This window comes from Theileria parva (genome assembly GCF_000165365.1).
Source record: "Theileria parva strain Muguga chromosome 4 map unlocalized ctg_529, whole genome shotgun sequence".
NCBI lineage: Eukaryota > Apicomplexa > Aconoidasida > Piroplasmida > Theileriidae > Theileria > Theileria parva.
The window spans coordinates 1,080,819-1,103,751 of record NW_876246.1 but is presented as its reverse complement, the minus strand read 5'-3'; the positions used below and the strand labels follow the sequence as shown (position 1 = coordinate 1,103,751).

Here is a 22,933-nt window from a genome sequence, read left to right as displayed (position 1 = left end):
TGAAAGGATTTCCCTCATTATAGTTTACACAGTTAGAAAATAATTTACAAAATAAAAGAATGTTTCGATTTAATTTAAAAATAATTTACAAAATTAATTATTTGTTAATTTAATGTTAAATTTTGTAAGATGAAACAAATGATTGAAATTTTGATTAGAAGCATTGATATAGTACAATATATCATATTACAATTTAATGTAATATTTTAAAAATTTTAAAACAAAATAAATAAAATATATTAAAATGTGTGAGATAATATTTGAAAAATAATCTTGTGGGTAATTGATTGTGCATTAGAAAAGTTTTAGCATTTTTATTTCTTTATTCGACTACATTTCCGAAATCACATCTTTTTGCAATCTGAATTATCTCTTGGTTGTTATAGTTATTTTCCAGGCATTCTTTAATGAACGGATTGATGTACTTCCTCATCAGAGTATTCTCTATCTCAATTTGAACGTTAGGTCCACTGCTTCCTATTCAATTTTTAATCAAAACATTTTGTTAATTTTATTTTATTTTTGTTATGAATATATTAATTACCTGATCCTATGAACTTTTCAACTAGTTTTATGAACATTAATGAGAAATCCAATGAATATGGTGGACCACAGAACTTCAGCATTTTAGATATAAACACTCTACTAATGCTTCTGTCAACCAGGTTGATCTGAAAACAATTGTTAGTTTTTTGTCTATTAAAATAATAAAATAGTTTTAGATGTGTAACTTACAATTGAATCGAATACGGCTATTATTGTTAGGCACTGACGATCAAATCTTGAAATATAAACCAGCAAATCCACAATAGCTTCCAGCCTCTAAATATCATAATTTAAGATTATTTTTTTCTAACCTCTAGTTTATTTGGACTTTCATCCATATTCCCGATGACGCAAAGTTTGCAAAAATCCCTGAAATATTTATAAATTGTTTTACAAACCTAAGTAGAAGTATTATAGAAGTTCTTTTAACTGGATGTTTATCTGCGATTTCCTTTAACAGCATGAGCTTGATATCATTGAGCTCGTCTATGTTCCGGCTCTTTAGAACTCTTTGGTTGATGTATGACATTACAACTGATGAAGCTATGTTAGTTTCTATGAATTTCCTCATCTCATACTCACATTCTGAGGTGTCATGTTGATTGTGAATTAGATTGTATAGGCTGTACAAATCTTTTTTGGCAATGTTCATCATCTTATCGCACTTTAATTTAAATTGTGAATACAATTGTTTCATCTCATCAAGCCTCTCCTTTGAAATATTTTTACCAGGCCCAAGCTTAGTTTGTTCATTTATATTGTTGTATATTGCAGTTTCAAGTGTGCTTTTGATTTCCATGTACTCACTTCCAACGTCATCCATAATTGCTTCCTCGTAATCAGTTGCTCGCTTTCTCCTCTTTATATTATAAAAACTAGAACCTGAATTTGATTTAACGTTTTCTCTATTCGGAGAATCATCTGATTTACATGGACCACTGTCATCACTATGGTTAGATTGGCTTCGTCTCCTTGATTTGGATGCTTTCTTATTACTTGAGCTTGATGAAAATACGTTTGATGAAAGAATGGAGTTTGAAGTTTCACTGTGCCAGGCCTTGTGGACGTGAGATACGGTTTTGATATCATATTCATCTGATGCGGTTATACTTGAAGCTAAAAGAATATTAAATTAATTTTTCTACCTTGGCTTTGATCATCCGAAGATTCGTATTCCGGCTCATCCATTACTCCATAATCTCTGTATCTTTCTATTGATTCTATTGAGTCATCTGAGTCGTACTCCTCTGGAGGTAAGTAAAACTGCTGCCAAACCTCCCTTTGAGGCAATTTCTTTATATAATCTGAGACCTTTTCATAGTAGTGGAAGTACAGAAGTTCGTATGGAGAAAGAACTGATAGAATTACCAGCAGGTTGGCGTACTTAATCCAAGTGGTTGACTCTTTAATATTCACATCTCTGTTAGAAAAGTCGTCTATCAGGTCATTCAGAAGATTACTCTCACGTATAGCTTCAAGAGGTGGCATCTCTGGGGCATTTCTAAGTCTCATGTACTCATCAGCTCTTTTATCTCCAAATTGAGATACCGACTCATCAATCACAACTTCTTCACTTGATTCATCTTCTTTTTCTACAAATAGATTTTATTATATAGAACAAATTAGCATAAAAAATTGATTTTTAGAAAAATACCTGATTTTGTAGCTGATCGAATATCAAAGAGTAGGAACCCATAACTGTCAAACGCCTTTAACGTTTTATTCAATTCCTCGTAAAAATCACAGAGTTCTTGGTGGTTAAATTTATCCTCGCTTGATTTTTTACTAGATAATAACCTTTTAAATGATAAATGCAGAGTTGGAAATCTAAACAAAAAATTTTGTTTGGTGTTTTGTTACCTTGAAAAATTGGTCATTAGTAGGTGGATTTGCGATACTGACCATTCTAAAACTGAGTCAATATTAAGTTGTGACTCTCTAAGGATTTCATTTGGATGTGTTGTGGCCTTTGCAATAAGCTGAGATAGTCTCCTGCATCCCCTCAAGTCGATTCGCCACTGATAAATAAAGTGGAGAAGAGCTTGAGAGTAAATGTAGGCGTTTTCTGCATGCCAAAATAATGGACTGACAGAATCAAGTGAATCAAATTCTAACGATTCCAACGAGTTACTCTGATAACAAATGAGTTGTGAGGTTAATATTTGTTGAATTAACTGAATAAAGCATACGGTGAGAAGGAATTTATGGATCTCCTCGGATATTCTTAGTGTAAAAACACTAAAATTGCTTGTAATCCTAGAAAGGCCTTCCTTGTTAACTTCACTTTGCTCCATCTTGATGTAGGAGCTAAAGTTGTTCATGTAGTCCTGGTACCAGGATGACAAGAACTCATCTTTTGGCTTATCTCGGTATATTTTTAGCATATGTGAGACAACTAGAGGTGACTAAAACAATACATTGAAATATTAAATACCTTCATAAGGTTCCAGTACAATTCTGGCGGGTTCCAACTGTCGTGACTAAGCTTATCCTCCATGTATATTCCTGAAAATAATTGAAAATTTAAAGACTAACTCATCCTATCAGTGTCATATTTTGAGGTTAAATACGACATTAGAGCCTCCTGGATCTAAATTGTTATTTAATAATTTAGGACTTACAATCGCCTTTGAGCCGTCAAACGTGCTATCCTTATTCTCTAGATATACATTTAGTTTTTAATATGAAAATTATATATATTTGTATAAACTGATCCAAAAGTACCTGAGAAGTCATCATTCTTTAGTAAATTTGTTAGAAAATTGATCCATCGAGAACAAACTTCACATAGCCAAGCGTATCCAACATAACCATCGACCAGAGTGTTGAGAACGTTACGATTCAACTCCTTCGCAAATTCGCTATCAAAGGCTTTGTTTTCCGAGTCAATATTGGTTTTAGGGTCCTTAATTGGTTTAAGCTTTTCGTTGTAGAAGAGGTATGAAATGACCTTCTTGATGTGAAAAAAAACCGACTCATCCATAATCGCGTCTGGGCTCTCAATGAATCGCTTAGATTCTAAACTTAATTATTTTTATTCTAAATAAACCTTTGTATTCATCTTCAGTGACCTTGATGAGCTCAAAGCCTTCCCTTTGTATAAGAAACTCAGATAGTCTGGACGAATCCATATTGTAATTCAAATTTTACACATCGAAAACATTTTTAAATATTATTCAGATAATATGAAATAATATCATTAAAATTTTACAACAGTTACAATTCAACATCAGATCCTGATGTGCGGTTTCAAGAAAAATGTTTCAATATCATTTTAAATTTATTTCTGTACAATAGTATTTATAGTTTTATTCTAAAATTATGTTAAATATTTAATTTGTACTATAAGTGTTTTTTCACATGGAGTCATGGGAATTCCCTTACTGTAGCATATGTTACGACCGTTTACTCACAAATTTAACTCTCTTGCCAAACTGTGGCCATATTTACCACAAAGACTGGTATTCCTTTATATATTATCTTTTATTGCTGTATATTACTCTATTTATTACTATTTAATGTCTACCATACTATCACATCACTAATATGTATATTGATATGATTCATTTGTAGCTTAAATAGCTGGTTTGAGAGAATTAAAGTTAAGAATCCTGGATGCCCATTATGTAGAACCTCTGTTAACATTAAAAAGATTCTTTCCCTAAATTACTCAATTTCCAAATCCGGTAAATTTCATCGCACATCTTACACATTTTCCAGAAAGTATCGAAAGCCTGCCCTCCAACCAGGATCATTCTCCTTCTGATACAATCAAGGTCAGTTTCGCCTTTTTTATATTTTTTATAGAATGAGTTGGAACACCTTAAACATCGGTTAAGTCAGGCTTCATCTGACAATCTCGATCTTTCTCAAAAGCTCGCTTCACTCCAGGTTAAATCAACTTACTAATATATAATTTTAATACTAGTTAAATAAATAAAATTCAGATTCTATATTTTATAATTTTATTAGTCTGAGAAAGATTTTCTTGAGGAACAGTTAAATCAAGAGATTTCACGCTCAGAATCTTTGAGTAATGAGAACAAGGAGCTGTTGTTTTCTCAGGAAAGTAGCAAGACCACAATACACGGTCTTAGCAATAAAGTTAACGAACTTAAGGAAAAGCTCGCCAAGCTTGAAAGTCTTTCTAAATAGTTTGTTTAAACATTCCCAAACGTTTTTTAGTCTCAATGACCAGAACCTTCCTGAAGCTGATAACTTAAAAACATTCCTCTCCCAAGTATGATTATTTCTTTATATTTTCTAATTTAAAATTTAGTTTTCCAATGATCAGAAGATGAACATCTTAACTACAAGAATTGTGGAGCTTGAAAAGTAAATTCTTATTTCCTAAACTTTTTTAGTGCCGTGTCAGACTTGAGTGAGAAGAACAGGAAGCTAAAGATCGAACGCGAGGAAACTGACATTCATTATAAGAACATGAGACTGTAATTAACTATCCTATTACTAAATAACTTAAATCCAACTATTAACATTAAATAGAGTTATGTAACTAATAATTAATCAGGGAGTTCATTAAAATGTATAACCACTTTAACCCTCCTCCAGTGGAACAAAAGAAGGAAGAGTTGCCTGGGATAAACGACGATTACACTGGCCATTGCACTAGGGTGGTTAAAACTGAGAAATCTGACTATCATCCTAAGTCTCAGAACTCGGAACAACCACCTCAATTAACAACATCCGCTGTTACTAATAATGGTTCAACTAATCCATTCGATCCACTTAGAGCAAAGAACGTTCTGCAAACAAGTAATTCTGAGGAAAGGAATTTAACTCCTGGAAGAACCGTCATGTTGTCAAAGGTTAAAAAGGTTAAGGTTGGAACTCCTGTGTCCAGGATCAATGAGCGTTCTAAGGCTGTGTTATCCCCCGAAAGGAGAAACCCATTCATCGCAGATGGTTCCAATAGTCCATTCACCTCTCCAGATCCCAACGGTATGAGGAGATCTAAGTCGAAGTCAAGGTCGCTCTACGAAAGTGGAAATTGCGCCAAAAACATTAACAACCCGTTTAACAGCAATAAACCGCAGAGCATTTTCACATTTTTTAAGACTAAGGATAAAAATGATAATACTAATGTAATATAACTTATAGTACATTAAAAATCAGCGGTGGTAGAAAACGTCTGCTCACCCAGTAGTCTCACTGGTGTAGTCTGAACGAATTGAATAGACTCTTCTATATTATCCTAAATAATCATATGTTTGTGTAACATTATAGAGAATAAGGATTAAAGAAAATGAAGTTAAATGCAAGAGTGTAAACTTAAAGTAAATAAAGATAAAACAATGCTGAAACTGAGTTAAATATAAGTTAATAAGTTAAATTAGGAAAACTTACATTCTCTTCAATTCTTAAAAATACATTATGAGGTGGTAAAAATACATCAGAATTGGTGTTTTGAGTCAGGGGAATACTGTCGCAAAATTCAAATTGAGTTTTCTGAGATGAAACTTCCTCCATTTCAGGTATAGGTTCAGGAATTTCAAGTTTAGGGTCAGAAATGACCTCAGGCTTGTGTATAATACGAGATAAGGCTTCAACTAATTTACTAAGGGTGTAGAATTTAGCTTCCGAGAGCAAAGACTGGTATACAAAAGGGTCATCTGGGCAAATTACTTCCCCATCCCTGAGAAAGTTTAAAATGTACTGAAAATTCTTCCCGTCTCTATCAATAAATATGTTTGCAATGCCTCCGGAGTTGGAGTCCGTGAAATTAAAGAAACCATCAAAATTATATTCCTTATCATGCGTTTCTATTCCGTTAATTGTGAAGTATGCATATTTATATAGCTTCGAATTCTGATCACTTGATAGCGTTGACATCGTGGTTGTGTATTTAATCCCTCCGACGTTAAAATTCACTAAATTTTTATTTAGAATTACGCGCTTATCGACTTGGGTATAGTAAGTGGTCTCGTCGTTGCTGGTCTGGGTCATACAATTGAATGAGTTAGAATCATTAAACGACGCGGATCCGATGTCATATTGCGATCTAGGATAGAAGCCGTCCTCGGCTTTAGTTTTTTTAGGAGTGTACATAAATATAATGTTACATTAAGAAGTGTTAATTCAAAAAGAATTAACTTTACTCCTGTACGTCTCCCAACATTGTGTTATGATTTTATGATATATTTAATTTTTATGCACTTTTATGTACTTTTTAAAATTATTCCTTTTTTAAAAATTATTATTATTACTATAATGTTTACACATTTTAATTCCTTTTAAAATCTCCTACTTAACGATGCGCTCTTAATTACTACCAACGTATATCATAGATTTTATATAATCTTAGTAATTTACATTTTTAAGTGCATTATTTGGATTATAATAATCCAATTGCTTGTAAATTCTTTGATTATCAGTTGAAAAAGTGGTAAGTGGCCGACATTATGGCTGAACCAGGAACCACTTTAATTATTCTTGGCATTACTCCTATAAATAAACCTCGCATTCCATAAGTAGCTCTTATTCTCTTCAATTCCGATAATATGTTAAACTTTCCAGAAGAGTTTGGGTGTGTTTTTGCCTCTTCAGTGTCAACTCCTATCGTCTAAAAATGTTAATTAAGGATATAATTGTTGGATAATATAACTATAACTATCTCTATAAGTTATTACCTGCAGATTTGTTTTAACTATGTCAAATGGTTGAGATATGAATGTTGCGATTAATGAAGATACAGTTCCACATCCAAAGGGAATAACAATTGATTCAAATCGATTCATTTTCCTTCTTTTATAAACTCCTAGCCTATCAGAATATTAGTTTATTACTATGTAAATAATCACTAATAAATAAATAACCAATTAGTAGTTACGATGTTATTTTATCATATAAAAACTCATTAATTGGCCAGTGAATAATTGAAAATGGCACGTCCCGAATCATCGTTGAGTTGAAACCTTTATATAGTGACATAAATCCATTATTTTTAACAATTCCTTTGAATGTTACTCTTTGCGATGTGTATAGTGTTGCCTGGTAATAAGTACGCATACAATCAAGAGGTTGAGATAGCACGAGTGAAATGAATCTAGAAATTAAACTAGCGACAGGAGGCGTAACATCGCTCTTAATGTTATCATAAGTATATAAAAATATTGATTGACTAAATATAGTCAAAGGCATGGACCAAGTAAAACCTAAAATAACATATTGTATTGATAAAAAATTAAATTACCTAGCCAGAAGCTCGATAGACCATTTTTTTTGTATATGTGTTTTACTACATTTAAAGAAGACATTTGAGTCCTGCATTTGCTCAAGGCGTTGTTATAGTACCAATAATTCTTTACAACATCACAAGGTGTAAAAAATATGTTTATTATCATACCTAAGTGATTTATTGGTTAATAAACTCACCTCCAAGTAATGATCCCTTGAAAATCTTGTAGAGATTTGGGACCTTTTCTTCTGTTAATCCCATTATTATAATACATATTATGATATAATATTTGATAGTCGAATCACACAATTAAACAAACGATTATAATACATGAATTAAAATGAATTAAATTTATAGAGTTTTATTTATGAATTTAGGAACTAAATTACATATTATAATATAAATAAAAAATTGATTATATTATTTATTGAATAATTATTTAATAACATAATTGTTAAAAGAATCCCATGGGGAAATAAAATCATAATTATTAAAAAATTTCAAACCTAATAAAATTCAAATTTTAATATATGTATTTTAAATAATATTTTAATAAATATTTGTTCTTATCATAAACATATTCTCTCTTACAATATTGATATTTTATTTTGTTTAAAATGACAGTATTTATCATTCATTATTATGGATGAAGAAGATTATTTGTTAACACCTGAAAATTATGGGAATGTTTCAACTGATATTTATAATAAAGACGAATATTCAGTGTCTAAAACTGATGATTCGCCGTCATTAAAATCTAATATCGCAGAATGTGTTAGTTCAAAAAATGAAACTAAGATAAAGGAGATACCCGAACATTCTAAAACTTCTGAGAAATTAAAATCTGAATCTAAAGAAGTTTTTGAACAAGTCGAACCCAGCCGTTTTATTTTGGACTATAAACCCTGTAGAGATGTTGAATGTTTTAAGTGTTTAAATAAGATATCTGAAGGTACTTATGGGACAGTATACAGAGCATTGGAGTTAAAAACTGGAAAAATAGTTGCATTAAAACACATAAAGTATCACGATGTCCAGTGGAAAGAAGGATTCCCATTAACGAACTTGCGGGAGATCTCAATACTGCTACAACTAAATCACCCTAACATTTTATCTGTGAAAGAAATTGTTACGAATAAGAAGCACGACCAGTTTTACATGGTTATGGAATATGTTGAGCATGAGTTGAAGACTTTATTAGAAGAAAACAGACCAAATTTTACATTGTCTGAGAGAAAATGTCTCCTCAAGCAACTTCTAGATGGAATAAACTATCTACATCAGAACTGGGTAATGCACCGTGACCTTAAAACAACTAATATATTGTATAATAACAGTGGATTGGTTAAGATTTGCGATTTTGGAATGGCTAGGAAATTCGGTGTTCCTATTAGGAAATACACACATAATGTAGTTACGCATTGGTACAGAGCTCCCGAGTTGTTTTTGGGTGAGCCTTATTATACCGAAAAAACTGATGTTTGGAGCATTGGATGTATTTTTGCCGAGCTTATACTATCAAGGCCTTTGTTCATGGGAACAAACGATGCAGATACATTGGATAAAATCTTTAGACTCTGTGGATCTCCGACTGAAGAGAACTGGCCTGGATTTTCTAAACTGCCAGGCGTTGTTAGTAATAAATTTCAAATACACAAATATAGCCCTTCATTTGAAAGTGTTTTCAAGGTGATAATATAACTACATCAAATTTATGTTAGGTTGGAATAATGGGTGGAATGGTTCATGGGTCAACTTGTATGACTGAGTTGGGCCTAGATTTATTGAAAAAAATGTTAAATATTGACCCCAACCAAAGAATATCCGCCAAAGATGCTCTTAATCATCCTTACATTACTCAAGTATTAATACACATTATTGAATAAAATAGTTAAATGTTATAATTACCCCAATATATAATTGTGATCGTAGGAAAAACCAAGAACTCAACCAATAGAGCTAATGCCAACGGTTCCTGATACCAACTCCACCTGTAAGTCAATATTGTATAATTATACTCAAAATGTAGTTAAAACAAAAAATATAAGTATTGATAATTTAATTTTAGCGAGGACTAAAAGAAGGCAAGATAATAACGAGAACCCAGAAAGTGTGTTATTAACTATAATATAAACAATTAATATTGTACAATAATTTTTAGTGGAGTGTCCGTCGCGGTTTAGGGGAAGAGTTGATCCTGTAAAATTCCTATCAATGATGAAAGAAAAAAAATTATCAAAAAGATGAAAATATTTAATATTTTTAATTTTAAAAATTGTAAAATATAATTCTTTATATGTTTTAGTATATTGGTATGTCTTGTGATTCTATAACCTGTTAATTATATTATTCATTTATCTTTATTGATCAAATATTATTAACGGTAAATTATTAAAATTATTATATTTCACCATTGGATATTCCTAAATGAGAGTTGCTACACATGCTGGAAGTTGGTATTCAAACTCATGTAAGCCTCAATATTCTCTATTAACACTAAATATATGATAATTAAACTAAATTTAACTTTAACTTAGCTGGTGCTCTTGAATCTGAAATTAAGTCTTCCTTTCAAGGATTAACTAATGCTGCTTACAAGACTCTTAAGTATATAATTGCGCCGTAAGATGATTTTTCATATTTAATAAATCTTTATAGACACGCTGGATATGCTTATTCACTTAAAACTGCAGCTCACGCGTACAGTCAAATCGACTCCGCTTCTTAGTATGTTTTTTACAATTTATAATGATTTGTGTATTAATTGTAACTTGGTTTTACCAAAAACTAATTTTTCTTTAGTAAAACTATCTTCGTACTAGGTCCATCACATCATTTCTTTCTAAGAGGTTGTGCTGTTGACAGATTCTCATCTCTGCAAACACCACTAGGACCTCTCCAAGTTGATGTTGATATTGTCGATAAGCTTTCAAACCTCAAGGGCTTTTCTGTAATCAACAATGAAGCATCAGAAGACGAACACTCAATTGAGATGCATTTACCTTTACTCAGATTCGTTTTCAAAAAGTATTTCTCAAAATAACTTATTTACTTTATTTAATTCATTCACATTTGATGTTTATTAAATTTATTAGGGAACCTGTTAAGGTAGTTCCAATAATGGTCGGAGATTTCAGCGAATCTCTTGCTGATGAACTAAGTAAGTCTAACAATGATAATATGTTTTTAGCTTCTGCACTGGTCCCATATTTCAATGATGAGGTAAATGAATATTAATTTATTTTTCATTTCTATCATAAGACTAACATAATTTAGCGTACATTGTTCGTCTTCTCTTCTGATTTTTGTCATTTCGGATCAAGGTTTTTAATATTTAATCTAATTTTCGCAGATTTCAATTCTCAATCACTGGATACGAGTCTGAAAACAAGCCTTTATACGAGAAAATTGAAATGCTTGACAAACGTGGCATTGACCTCATCGTAAACCATAAACACGACGGTATTCACACTATATCATTTTGGCAGTATATAATTTAACTATATTTAAGTAATTCACGAAATATTACTTTCTCCTCGATTTTTAATAAATTTTAGACTTCCTCTGGTATTTGACTGAAACTGAGAACACTATTTGCGGTAGAAATCCAATCCTACTACTTTTAAGGGTATACATAAAATAACGTATAAATATTTTTTAGCTTTTGGCTGCCTCTAACCTTAATGTGACCTCAAGGCTTCTCCACTACTCTCAAGTAATTAATCCAGGAATTAAAAATTTTAACTTAGTCTTCACGGATTACAAGAGTTAGCGACTCGTCGGTTTCCTACGCCGCAATTGTGGGATTGGTTCAGAACTAATTCAAATAACCCATTTAACCCAATGAACCTAACTAAATAAACATGGATACACTATAAAAGTATAGAGATTTAATTTACTATTTGATTTGTTAGTCTCGCTTAAGCTGTCTAAACTGTATTTATGAAATTATGAAGTTAAATTCTGGGAAACTTTCTGAAACTGTGCCGATAGTGTCTCGATTTGCTTGAAATCATTCCGAGTTGAGTCTAGAAGCAATTTGAGGTCGTTATGGTCTATTTTAATCGGTTCATTTGGGGTAGAGTTTTCGGAGATTTTAACCATGTACGAGTAAAGCTCAGTGAGTTGGTGGTACTGGAGATCACTGATCTGCATCTGAACATCAAGTGAGGATAAAAGGTCCCTATGTCTCTGAACAAGCTCCTCTTTCGACAATGTTTCGAACTTACTAAAGAATAAATTAGAATAATAAAGTAATAAAAAGAAAGTAAATGGTTAGGAATTACCTGTGCTCGTCGTCTGACTCCGCTTGTTTTTTTCGCTCTGATGGTGGAATATCATCTTCCATGTTAAGTAGTTCTTCAGATGGTACAACGTCTTCTGACTCGAAATTTGATATGGTTTCCTCCTCTTTACTCTTTTCGATAATCTCCTTAAGCTCCTTCACCTTCTCCGATAACTCCTCTAGGCGTTCCTCACGCTCATGTAACTGCTCCTCATCAACTTGGGCAGCCTCAACGACGTCCTGGATGACCTTGATCTTAGACCTTCCGACCTTCTCCTCAGGCTTCTCCTCAAGGGTTTCTTCAGCGTTGGCGTCAACTAGGATCTCCTGAGGGTCAACCGTTTCTAATGAGTCAGCTGCAGCCCCTGTTTCCTTAATCACCATAGGTTCGTGAGTCATCGTTATACATCTGCTCCAAAGGAGAAGAATCGGGTTGATCTCTCGTCTACTAGACAAATCAAGCCATTGCTTCAGTTGCTGTTGGAGTTGCTCCTTTGTTACATTGTAGAACTTCATTGCTCGTTCTTTACAGGCTTCCTGGAGCTCCTCCATGTCTAAACTCTCTACACCCTCCCACAATATTAACCTGTCTTCCCTCTGAATTTTAAGCAAATGATGCCTAATCAATATTAATTTATGTTTATAATTCTTAGATTGGATTAGTAGGTGTAGTACGATGTGTATATTTTATCAAAGATACCGGAGTTGTAAAACGAGGTGTGATTTAAGTGCGAAAGGAGTAATACCAAGAAGTTTACACATTACCTAAACAATTTGTTATTAAATATTTGATTTATAAATTATTAAGGATAATAGAATAAATCTTACTTTAAGAGTCTGGTAGCTCATTTTATCTAGCACGAACTCCTTTTTGAATAATTTTGAAAACACCAAGAGTTCATTGGCACTAAATTTATTGGTAATTGTTGGTTAAATTACCTTAGGAATGGATTCATGTCATCACTTTTATTAAGTAACCTTTCCTGAAACTGCTTCAATGCCTCAGCTTTAGTCCTCATTGAAGAGTCGAGTTCCTCCTCTAATAAAAATTAATTACTATTAACTTACGTAGAATCTGGTTAGTTCTTTCCTGAACGAGCTCCTGGAAGAACGTTGCAAGCTCCTTCTTTGCCATCAGTTTCTTCTGAAGGTAGTCATCGTCCTTATTATTGTTAGTTTGGAACGTTGAGGGTAGCATTTGGGGGAAGAATCTTATCACTAGAGGTAGTAAAAACTCTGCAAATGGTACGATAATGAACAATGAAAAGGGAACAAGTTTAAGGGCATCATTCATAGTCTTCATAAGGAGTTTTCTCTCATGGTACCTCATAGGGTGCCCTCTGATAAGCTTCTTCAAGATGTAGTATGACACCTTGACGTTTGCTGCATATAGCTTAGAGCCTGTTTTACACCAGTGTATTGTATGTTTTATACCACCTACGATGCTTTTGAAAATTCCAGAGACTCCTGTAACTTTCTGGAGGACTGCGGCTCTTGCTGCTAACTTTGCTAGTTTGTTAAAGCCTCTAAATGTGAGTGAAAACACTCTAAATATTCCCCTTCCAATCCTATATGGTATATATACAATCCATTTAACCAAAACCAGAGGCACTTTCACAACCTTCTTTATTAGAGATGGCTTCTTTTTACTCTTAACAACCTCGTTCTTGGGGGTCGTTTCAGTAGAAAACGCCAATTTCAAGTTATTACCATAGTAATTTGAATTAAAATTAGATCTACAATCAACTGGTTGGTTAAATATTATATTGTTGTTGAGTGAATTTGTATGGTAATTTGAAAGTGATGTATGTGTATGATAATTTTTAATGTCACTGAAATGATGATTACAAATGAATGTGCTTTGAATTCTGGATGTTTTAAAATAATTTGGTAAAGTGATTGACATAAACCTTCCATTTAGTAAAGTGTTATATTGTTTGTTTAAATAAGGTTTGAAAACCAGGTAATCAAGCCTATATAAACTGTAAAGAGATGTAAACCTCAACATTTTAAGCTAAAATTACAATATATAAGAGTTTTAGGAAACACCGTTGTTGTGTTAACTCATTTTCAACTTATTAATATTAAACAGTTTTGAATATTACATATTTATTAATAAATAAAACGATAAAATAAAATAAATAAATATAAAAAACAAACAATTGAATGTGATAATAATATATAATCTATTCACATATGGTATATTGGGAAATTAAAATATTATAAAATATTATTTTTTTATTTTTTAAGAAACTAAAGCTCAGAGTTTCGTTTTAAATATTTGCTCTTGTTTTCTCTAATCCACTCGTCGATTTTGTTTTGAAAAAGCTCAAATTGCGATTCCTCGACCTTCCAGTAATCTTGAAAATCCATCTCAGGTTCACATGAACCGCCTAGAGATTTTTCAAGAAAACATGGCGGGATTCTCGACCTTAGATATTCAAATAATTTTGGTCCTCTCGATTTGAAAACTAGTTTCTTAGTTGTCGATGCTGGAATGACACACTTCACCATCTGATATACAGGATCAATCAACGGCGGAGGGTCAACAAATAAAATCTCATCTATAGTCTCAGTATAGTGATCGACAAGTGCTCTGGCAGTTTCTATAACAAGTTCCATTGGTGGTAGTCTTGACAGCGACCAGTCCTTCAGGTCCACAATAACATACACCTTATCATTCCCCTGTGATATCAAACATGTCTGTAAAGCCCTTTCCAAAACATAATAAAGGCCCAAAACATGTAATTCCAGCGTAGCATCTGTCTCATTTATAGGTCTATAAAATTAAAATTAATTTTCCATGTTAAATTATTATATAGTATTTGTATGTTATACTATATACATCATACATATATATATAATAAATATATATAATGTATATAATAGAATATGAAATACCTGAAATATATAATTGGTGATGCGTAATAATCAAATCCTCTTCTATATAGTAAATTTTTATATAGTACTGGGTGTACTACTTCTGGCTTTAATCTCATTGGATCTCTAGTCCTTCTCCATGCTAGTGTTTTTAAAAGTGCGTTTAATGATTTTTCTGGTTTATAGTCATAAGTTCTAAGGAACCTGAAGAGAACTAAATCGTTACAGTAGTAAAGTTCTTCAAGTGTAAGCTCTTTCACTGGTTGGTGACTATGTAGTTTCGACCTCTTAGTCTTTGTAGCCTCAGAAACATTCTCAACAACGGGCATGTCAAGCAACAACTTCCTCATAGATGTTAAAGAACTGATCTGAAAGTCAACAAATGAATTGGATTGTGATTCAGTGCATGGATAAATCAAATTATACTTTTTTAAAAAGTCTCGCAAATCAAAGTCCATTTCATATATATATTCGGTCATGTGAGGACCGATATCCGTAGAAATATTTAGAGATTTATAGTCGAAATTTGGTTTACATTTTGGAAGGGTAGAAGAGTTGCTAAAATCCGATTTGATGTCGGCAATTTTGGCTTCCGTCTTCTTCTTCAGCGTTTTAATGAAATCCATTAAATATAATACTTACTAAAATTAAAATTATATTAAAATCAATATTTTTAAATACATCAACTCAGTGTATATATTACATTAAATCAACAACATCAATTCGTTATCTACCAAACCCCCACCAGATTCTTGTTATTGTTAACTAACGATAGGAATACATAGAATTAATCGATGTTGTTTTTTAAATTATAGTATAAATTTAAATTATATAAATGTTCATTTATAAAACCAAACTTATATAATGTGTTAATATTGTACAAAGTAAATACATTAATCATTATTTCTCTCCGCATCAATTCATACATTATTTCATTAACACATCATATATTATATATCTGAATGTATAATTAATTATATCAAATTATTTATACAATATATTACTTAACGACAATTTTTAATTTAATATTGATTTTATCGTAAGCCTTACTCATCGTACAAATCCATTTCTTTATTTCATATTATATTTTTCTTTATATTTCATTTTAATTTTATTATATTATGATTTTATTTTAATTACCTTTTATGTTTTATCTGTTTTAAACATATTTTATCCTTTTATTATGGGCTCCGCTATATCTAAGCAAATACAGAAAACTAAAGTAAATAGAAAACCCGGCGATTTTTTAAACACCTCAGGTATTTTTACATATAAATTGAATTCTATTTACTGTTATTTTTAGGCCTTCCTGCAGTCCATACTGAGACATTTACCTCTCATATCGCTCCTGTTACAAGAATTCCAGTTTGTCGTTGTTGGAAGTCAGGTTCTTTAATTATATTTCATATTATATTTTAGCTAAATTCCCTCTTTGTGACAACTCACACCAAAAACTAGAGAAACTTGGAGTAGATTGTGGTACTAACACATATATTAAGTTATATAATATTAGGTCCTGCAATGTTAGAGATAAGGAAACGGCTCTAGTATCTCTGATTTCTTTATAATTTACAATTAAAATATTCAAATGGGCATAATTAAAACTATTTTTATAAAATTTCACTAGTACGGATCCGTTGCTAAATCTGGTCTTCTATAACTTATATTCTAAACACATATTATAACCATATGTTTATAAAGATAGAAATATGAACTTACTACATCTGAAACCAGGATTTTGTTGAATGTTCCGGCGTCATTGAATCGTTCAATCAACTCCTCGTTTGCTTTGTCGATTGAACTGTTTATAGTGTATATATTCCCTTTTTTATGTTCCAAATTCTCTATAATATCAGGACTCAGGATCAAATCATCCATTTTGAACTTTTTAATTACTTGATCAATATCAAAGTTGAGTTCTTTCTCAACAAAACCATTAGTGAAGTTAACTCCGTAAATGGAATAAATGTGTGAAGAAAATGGAACCTTTGCTGCTAGTGTAAGGAAAATAACAACCTCAACCTTCTTACCATCAGATGTTTCACATGTTCTAATGATCTTTTTTCTTATAGGGGTTATCCTAAAAGCTATAGGCTTTTCAATGAAAGGTATGTGAAATAAAGCCAAACGGCCCTTATTGTTAAATTGGTCAACTTTCCCTAAATAAATAAAATAAAATATTATATATCAAACCATCTTTTCGAACAACGATTCCAACATGACCTGGAGGTATTATTTTAATCATTGAAACTATTACAATGAATGAAACGAAGGAGAAAAAGTATAGTTTGTAAGTCCTGAATCTACTCGTTTTATCATCTTTAAAAAGAACTCCAGGTTTAGCAAACATCCCAGGCTTTTGAGTGTAAAGAGGACTTATAAATTCCTGGTTAGAAGAAGGCGATTCACTTGGTTTTGTAATCTCATTTTTAGTAGAATCCAACGGTTTTGGAGAATATGCTTTAGTCTTCGTTAAGAAATAAAGTTTGCGATATCTAATAAGCCACTTGTATTGTCTTATATAATACATTAAACTTGAAATGAAGGGGATTTTGACAATATAATTATAGAGGAATACATGATTTCAATCACAAGATATTATTGTTCGAATATTTCAAAAATAATACACAAAATTAAAATAAATAAAATAACTATTATATATGAACTTTTGAAATGGAAATATTTAGTTGTGAACTAAAATAAAATATTAAATATCACTATAAAACCAAATTGAACCATTCACAAGTAAATAAACACCATACACAAATTCCATTCATTTTTTATTTTCAAAATTGTCCTTTTAATGTTTTATTAAATCTTATTTATATAATTAATGGATTAATGAACTTTAATTTTTAATATTTATCATTTTATACTATTTTAATATTAATTTATTATTTTAAAGTTCAGTCCATTAATTTAAAAACAATGAAGGACATATATAGGTCAACTTAAAATGATATTTTTAGAACACTCTGGATTAAGCAGAATAAACTCAATATTTCAATGTTTGGATGCTCCAGATCGTTACTTCGACACCAATTTTGAACTCGTTTCGTATTCAAAGTATACTCTTATTTTATTTTGAATACGCTTCAGGTCCGATGAAAATTTAAAACATGATCCTTCCGAATTTTTAAACAAGGCCGTGGCACACGACTTTACCACCTATTTCAAGGCCATTTTAAACAAGTGCTTCCAAGATTACGATTTTAGGTACCATGCTGTATTCTAAAAATAAAATTTAGTAACTTGGACGAATCATATTTTAAGAAAGTTAACAACTTCGACACAGTCGTTAACACCATTTACTACAACATATCGTTTGTGGTTTCACGGCGTTTCCCTAATTTCGCAGATGAGTTCTGGCAAACTATTAGGGTATTTTTATATAATATATACGTTTATATAACAATAAATATTGTATATTAGGATGTTGTTCACATCAAGGATGTTGAGATATATACCTTCGACAGTTGTGGAGAGGATGATCCGTTTAACTCTGAGACTGCAATCAACTCATTTAATTATTTTTTCCTGGATAAAAAACAGCAACGCATCCTATTCATCTCATGTGTAACATGCACACGCTCGGATGCCTTCGACAAGTCTGACTACACACCCTCATTTCAACCTTCCATATATTCAGAGAATTTGAACGGTAAACCTGAAGAAGATTGCCTTTCAGATTACGACATTCCTGAGACCAATGTTTTTAATTTATAATTTTTAACTGCATATCTGGCGCCTTCGCCATTTTTATTTAAATTTAAATTTTAATAATTTTTTAACATTTTATTATGTATATTATTTTTTAATGGCTAATTGGAGCTCATATTCGGAGTCATTTTATAAATTTCTTCTTGAAAATGATTTTGGAAACAAGAGGCTTAATACATCCGATAATAATATTTTAAACCAGGTTATTGATGGATCCTGTTCCAATATATCAGTTCAGAGATCTGAGCCTAAACCTTCATCATATAATAAAGAAGTCATTTTCTCAATTCCAGGTAATTTTTAAATATTTCCATACTCTTTCTCAGATTCCTTAAACGATGGTACCAAAATATACTCTAAAAATGACACTCATAACTCTAAATTAAATGTTCCAAGGGTTATTTACAAATGTGCAGGGAATCATACATCTAGAAGGATACAATACTTCCACACTAACTCAGGCAATATCAAAAATAACATCTACACAATCCCATATGAAGAATCTAATTATACACATTGTAATATATCGAAGTATGGAAATATATCCGTACCAAAATCTAACCTTTTCAAGTTATTGCAACTTGAGGTTGTTAATTCCATGGATACCGTCTGTTTATATAATTCTAATAAAGATAAATATAACAATTTTAATGAGGATTTTGTTGATGGAGGTGAATTTAAAGGATATAGCGATAATAGTTACTTAGTGTTCATGCCTTCAGGAGTACAAAATGCAGGAATTAAAGGTTTAGAGCTTGTTCCAGAACTAGTAGGATCAGATATAAAACTCAAGGTCAATGAAAGTTTAACTATTTATCCTTCATGTTTTTTCACATATCATAAAAGAAACAGTGATTATCTCATGGATCCATATAAACAAACTGATATAACTCACAAAATAGAGTCATCGTGGGATGGATTAACCATTAAATCCAATACATATAGAGAATACCATAATTGCGATTCTGATAGTGACGTTAGTAGTTCTGGCAACGAACCTTTAAATCTTACATATAACACTGTGATGAATGAATTAGATATACTCGAATTAAAAGCTGATAACAAGAGTTTATTTTCATCCACTGTATATGCTAGAAACTCACTTGGAATATTTGTTTTCCGCTATTACTATGATGACGGATGGAGGGTAAAAACACTCAATAATGTATCATACACACCTGAAGAGAAGGTTTATTACATGTCAATTTCACCATATATGCCTGAAGAATCTGTTTTTCTTACCACTGGTAATAATTTACTTCTTTATGATGGTAATATGGGACATGAAACTTCAACAATTTCACTTGGTAATTATGTTAAAGAGGAAAATGATATAATGCAAACAGTGTCCTACGGAATGGATAATAATAGTTTAATTCTTGGTGGAAACAGGCTTTATCTTTTTGATAAACGATCGAATGATTTTTCGGATTTGATTTTGAAACCTAAATCAACCATAACAGTAACGAGTGGAAAGTGGACTGAGAGAAAATATGATGTACAAAACCATACGAGTAATTTTAGGAATCAATTAAGTGGTCATTTATCATCCTTTTCAAATTACTGGAGAAGATCAAAGCCCTCATTTTGGGAATCATTTACAGCATGCGAAGTGCATCCAGAATACAATTTTATACTAGCAGCTGTTTATGGTACTAGTAACTCAGTTTTGATTTTGGATTTGAGAATACCAAACACACCTCTTCTTGACATCCCACTCCCATCAACCGATTTTATGGGTTCTAGAATACGTAGTATTAAGTGGAGTTGTAGTGGGCCTGAATCTACTCTGTTCGTTTTCTCATGGAGATTAAAGATTCCAATTAGAATTGAAATACAAATTAGCTCCTCATTTGATAGCTACTCAATGAATCCCAAACATAAGTATTCCTATAAAGATTTCGACCAAGTTGATATGAATCATGACACTCTTTTAGTATTTAACAGAGCTAAGTATATGAATTTCTTAAATGTTGATCAATCACAAGAGGATGGTGATTTCCCAGCATATGGTCCTTCCATACAAACACAAAAAGAATACTTTGACCTGCCAATTCACAGTACAAATGAGAGTGCTATGACGAACATTTTCCACGGTTACTTGGGTCTATCAATTCTAAACTTCAATTCTAACTCCATTAAGTTATGCTTGGCATATACCACTTCTGGGAGACTTTTATGTATGGACCTTGATAATAGAAAAATCATCCTAAATAAAACTACATTAACTATTAATGAGAATGGAAAAGATGAAATTGGGTTCCACGATCCAAATTCTCTCTTAAGTGGTTTTAATATTAGAGTTAAGAAATCTGGAGGCATACCACTACCAGATGAATTATGCTCTGATGGATTCAAGTCTTTCACAATCAATAAAACTGAAATTGGGAATATGTACAACGATTTTGTAGGAGTAAACATAAGTGACTGGTTTATACGAATACAGGAACAACGATTTGGAGACCAAAAACACTACTCCAATCTTTTAATAAATCCTACCTATCTTGATGATTTTAAGGTAAACAAATTTGACTCGAAGGTAAATTTAATCATAGAAATCACTTAATCATTGAATATTTTAACTTTAAAATTTCTTTTTAACAAAATTTTAGGCCATTTTGAAGGGTATACTTTCACTTAATTACCCTAAAGACTATGATGATGGATCAATAATGTCACTGTAAGTTAACTCAACATACTTAAGTATTTAAACCTTCAATAATTATTAATTCAAATTTTAGGTCAAAGTATTTAAGTTTATATGGAAAGGATAATTTTAATTGGAAAGATGTTTGGAACCCACTTGACAATACACTTGATTATGAATACGAATTAGAGATTGATAACCCATTTATAAATGATTTTGAAACATGTTCTTGTTCAGCTCTTTCAAAGCCAATAAATGAATCATCTAAAGATGTCGTCAATCATGATTTGTCAGAGGACGCATCAACCATCTACACAATTTGTAACATGTTAACTGAAAAGTTGAAAAATGAGGAATCGATTTTAATTGAGAGGGGAATTGCAAATTGTTTTGGAGATATGTTATTACTCCAGTCAAATATTGGATTAAACAATCATAATCATCAAAACAACGAGGTTGAACACAGAACTGATTGCCCATCTGATGAATTTCTATCTGTAGAAGTTGCTGAGGAACCCAGTGAAATACCATCAATCCCTGTTGTAGAAGAGATATTGAGTTCATGGATAACTGAAAATGGAGATAAATCAATCCCTGTAAGGATTTACCACATATATATTTATATTTATCTAAACCAGCATCCTAAACATTCATATTTCTCATAGGTAAAACATCCGATACTTAAGAGGAGTGTCGATGATACTGACCCTATGGAAATGCTTAAGGAGCATAAGAGGAAACAGAAGGAATTTATATCTAAAATGTTTGATAAAAAGTAATAAATTGATTAAATTTTAATAGTTCATAATTATCCCATACGATCAAAAATAGATACACGACCTTCAGAGTTGGTTGAATTCCTTTGTTTTTTACCTAATTAATAAATTAAAATCATCAATTTTAATACCCGTGTCAGACAATGACACCTTTATGGTTCTTCCATTCATCTCAGATTTATGGAAGTTTTCAACTGCCTTTTGAGCAGAATCTGTGCCTACAAAGCCAACAAAGGCGCTTAAAAGACCTCCCCTTTCAATCTGAACAATTTTATCAACCTCAATTTTGAACCTTGACTGTGCAAACTGTTCCAACACTGTTGAAAAAGCTCTTTAATTGGTCAGAAGTGGTGTTTGGAGGAAGATTTCTCACATAAATCATTGATCCAGGAGTATAAGATACAAGAGTCTCGTATTTATCATGACTCCACCTGAATAAATTATTATTTTAGCTGCTAACCTGTCAGATAATCCCAATTTAGAGGAAGATGCCCTTGATTTACCAATAAGGCGTGAAATTAAACCTAGTTTTTTAGGTTTGTAGCTGAATTATAATTTATTCATAAAGAATACTCACAATGGATCTGAACTTGATAGTTTGGTTGTAGAATCTGAAGGTTTATAAATTAAAGGGTTCCAAATTACCATATTTATTCTTGTTTAACATGATTCCACTAATTGCATTTTTATAAAGTCTATTTTCAATTTTATTTGGCGATCGTTCATCTTTATCTATGTCCATCGTAACTACATTATAATATTAAAACTAGTGTTTTAATTCATGGTGTAAGAAAAAGTTATCTTGTGTAATGAGTAAAAATTGTAATGAATTTTTACTAAATTAATTTGTATAACAAATGAAGAGGATTGTTACATAAAAAGAT

General features: G+C 31.5%; 13 protein-coding genes across 13 annotated transcripts; 6 read left to right on the top strand and 7 right to left on the bottom strand.

The window, feature by feature from the left end:
• Nucleotides 1-249: 249 nt before the first annotated feature.
• On the bottom strand, nucleotides 250-3,529 carry TpMuguga_04g00556 (TH1 family protein; the record flags this gene model as incomplete). The annotated part of the gene is made up of 12 exons (XM_061306023.1): nucleotides 250-477; nucleotides 545-671; nucleotides 736-822; nucleotides 858-915; nucleotides 945-1,662; nucleotides 1,692-2,138; nucleotides 2,201-2,373; nucleotides 2,407-2,951; nucleotides 2,981-3,051; nucleotides 3,082-3,136; nucleotides 3,168-3,205; nucleotides 3,271-3,529. 12 exons carry the CDS (start codon nucleotides 3,527-3,529, stop codon nucleotides 323-325), a joined length of 2,733 nt encoding a protein of 910 aa, XP_061161187.1. The 3' UTR covers nucleotides 250-322.
• Nucleotides 3,530-3,834: 305 nt separating this feature from the next.
• On the top strand, nucleotides 3,835-5,693 carry TpMuguga_04g02365 (Ring finger domain protein). Its single transcript, XM_759097.2, has 9 exons — nucleotides 3,835-4,007; nucleotides 4,120-4,232; nucleotides 4,267-4,322; nucleotides 4,354-4,437; nucleotides 4,519-4,700; nucleotides 4,732-4,786; nucleotides 4,826-4,881; nucleotides 4,911-4,994; nucleotides 5,075-5,693. The coding sequence occupies exons 1-9, from the start codon at nucleotides 3,907-3,909 to the stop codon at nucleotides 5,655-5,657; spliced, it is 1,314 nt and encodes a 437-aa protein (XP_764190.2). The 5' UTR covers nucleotides 3,835-3,906; the 3' UTR covers nucleotides 5,658-5,693.
• TpMuguga_04g00553 (BTB/POZ domain protein) lies at nucleotides 5,655-6,669 on the bottom strand. The gene is made up of 2 exons (XM_759095.2): nucleotides 5,911-6,669; nucleotides 5,655-5,758 (listed from the first exon to the last, which is right to left on the bottom strand). The coding sequence occupies exons 1-2, from the start codon at nucleotides 6,610-6,612 to the stop codon at nucleotides 5,669-5,671; spliced, it is 792 nt and encodes a 263-aa protein (XP_764188.1). The 5' UTR covers nucleotides 6,613-6,669; the 3' UTR covers nucleotides 5,655-5,668.
• Nucleotides 6,670-6,737: 68 nt separating this feature from the next.
• Nucleotides 6,738-8,162, bottom strand: mcfH (Mitochondrial carrier family protein). The gene is made up of 5 exons (XM_759094.2): nucleotides 7,939-8,162; nucleotides 7,757-7,909; nucleotides 7,394-7,718; nucleotides 7,194-7,326; nucleotides 6,738-7,126 (listed from the first exon to the last, which is right to left on the bottom strand). Exons 1-5 carry the CDS (start codon nucleotides 8,000-8,002, stop codon nucleotides 6,935-6,937), a joined length of 867 nt encoding a protein of 288 aa, XP_764187.1. The 5' UTR covers nucleotides 8,003-8,162; the 3' UTR covers nucleotides 6,738-6,934.
• An 85-nt stretch (nucleotides 8,163-8,247) lies between these two features.
• On the top strand, nucleotides 8,248-10,032 carry CDKG-2 (Protein kinase domain protein). The gene is made up of 5 exons (XM_061306022.1): nucleotides 8,248-9,430; nucleotides 9,463-9,603; nucleotides 9,674-9,734; nucleotides 9,810-9,851; nucleotides 9,903-10,032. The coding sequence occupies exons 1-5, from the start codon at nucleotides 8,384-8,386 to the stop codon at nucleotides 9,986-9,988; spliced, it is 1,377 nt and encodes a 458-aa protein (XP_061161186.1). The 5' UTR covers nucleotides 8,248-8,383; the 3' UTR covers nucleotides 9,989-10,032.
• An 18-nt stretch (nucleotides 10,033-10,050) lies between these two features.
• On the top strand, nucleotides 10,051-11,651 carry memo1 (Memo-like family protein). The gene is made up of 11 exons (XM_759092.2): nucleotides 10,051-10,211; nucleotides 10,279-10,363; nucleotides 10,400-10,468; nucleotides 10,544-10,768; nucleotides 10,837-10,901; nucleotides 10,932-10,963; nucleotides 11,018-11,064; nucleotides 11,094-11,203; nucleotides 11,299-11,369; nucleotides 11,403-11,456; nucleotides 11,491-11,651. Exons 1-11 carry the CDS (start codon nucleotides 10,169-10,171, stop codon nucleotides 11,560-11,562), a joined length of 873 nt encoding a protein of 290 aa, XP_764185.1. The 5' UTR covers nucleotides 10,051-10,168; the 3' UTR covers nucleotides 11,563-11,651.
• Nucleotides 11,615-14,194, bottom strand: Letm1 (LETM1-like family protein). Its single transcript, XM_759091.2, has 6 exons — nucleotides 13,095-14,194; nucleotides 12,966-13,065; nucleotides 12,855-12,933; nucleotides 12,727-12,791; nucleotides 12,028-12,645; nucleotides 11,615-11,969 (listed from the first exon to the last, which is right to left on the bottom strand). The coding sequence occupies exons 1-6, from the start codon at nucleotides 14,032-14,034 to the stop codon at nucleotides 11,690-11,692; spliced, it is 2,082 nt and encodes a 693-aa protein (XP_764184.1). The 5' UTR covers nucleotides 14,035-14,194; the 3' UTR covers nucleotides 11,615-11,689.
• A 39-nt stretch (nucleotides 14,195-14,233) lies between these two features.
• On the bottom strand, nucleotides 14,234-15,603 carry rsc5 (CRAL/TRIO domain protein). Its single transcript, XM_759090.2, has 2 exons — nucleotides 14,928-15,603; nucleotides 14,234-14,805 (listed from the first exon to the last, which is right to left on the bottom strand). Exons 1-2 carry the CDS (start codon nucleotides 15,530-15,532, stop codon nucleotides 14,280-14,282), a joined length of 1,131 nt encoding a protein of 376 aa, XP_764183.1. The 5' UTR covers nucleotides 15,533-15,603; the 3' UTR covers nucleotides 14,234-14,279.
• A 202-nt stretch (nucleotides 15,604-15,805) lies between these two features.
• Nucleotides 15,806-16,566, top strand: TpMuguga_04g00547 (Iron-binding zinc finger CDGSH type family protein). Its single transcript, XM_061306021.1, has 4 exons — nucleotides 15,806-16,165; nucleotides 16,210-16,293; nucleotides 16,326-16,385; nucleotides 16,420-16,566. The coding sequence occupies exons 1-4, from the start codon at nucleotides 16,090-16,092 to the stop codon at nucleotides 16,452-16,454; spliced, it is 255 nt and encodes an 84-aa protein (XP_061161185.1). The 5' UTR covers nucleotides 15,806-16,089; the 3' UTR covers nucleotides 16,455-16,566.
• Nucleotides 16,401-17,624, bottom strand: TpMuguga_04g00546 (SPFH domain / Band 7 family protein). The gene is made up of 3 exons (XM_759088.2): nucleotides 17,100-17,624; nucleotides 16,626-17,065; nucleotides 16,401-16,574 (listed from the first exon to the last, which is right to left on the bottom strand). Exons 1-3 carry the CDS (start codon nucleotides 17,434-17,436, stop codon nucleotides 16,530-16,532), a joined length of 822 nt encoding a protein of 273 aa, XP_764181.2. The 5' UTR covers nucleotides 17,437-17,624; the 3' UTR covers nucleotides 16,401-16,529.
• Nucleotides 17,625-17,630: 6 nt separating this feature from the next.
• MAF1 (Maf1 regulator family protein) lies at nucleotides 17,631-18,704 on the top strand. The gene is made up of 4 exons (XM_061306020.1): nucleotides 17,631-17,972; nucleotides 18,006-18,122; nucleotides 18,155-18,287; nucleotides 18,339-18,704. Exons 1-4 carry the CDS (start codon nucleotides 17,863-17,865, stop codon nucleotides 18,630-18,632), a joined length of 654 nt encoding a protein of 217 aa, XP_061161184.1. The 5' UTR covers nucleotides 17,631-17,862; the 3' UTR covers nucleotides 18,633-18,704.
• A 19-nt stretch (nucleotides 18,705-18,723) lies between these two features.
• TpMuguga_04g00544 (uncharacterized protein) lies at nucleotides 18,724-22,052 on the top strand (the record flags this gene model as incomplete). The annotated part of the gene is made up of 5 exons (XM_759086.1): nucleotides 18,724-18,919; nucleotides 19,043-21,165; nucleotides 21,239-21,306; nucleotides 21,368-21,869; nucleotides 21,939-22,052. 5 exons carry the CDS (start codon nucleotides 18,724-18,726, stop codon nucleotides 22,050-22,052), a joined length of 3,003 nt encoding a protein of 1,000 aa, XP_764179.1.
• On the bottom strand, nucleotides 22,043-22,897 carry TpMuguga_04g00543 (RNA recognition motif family protein). The gene is made up of 6 exons (XM_759085.2): nucleotides 22,695-22,897; nucleotides 22,627-22,660; nucleotides 22,510-22,593; nucleotides 22,342-22,480; nucleotides 22,181-22,310; nucleotides 22,043-22,146 (listed from the first exon to the last, which is right to left on the bottom strand). The coding sequence occupies exons 1-6, from the start codon at nucleotides 22,789-22,791 to the stop codon at nucleotides 22,082-22,084; spliced, it is 549 nt and encodes a 182-aa protein (XP_764178.2). The 5' UTR covers nucleotides 22,792-22,897; the 3' UTR covers nucleotides 22,043-22,081.
• Between the last annotated feature and the right edge of the window lie 36 nt (nucleotides 22,898-22,933).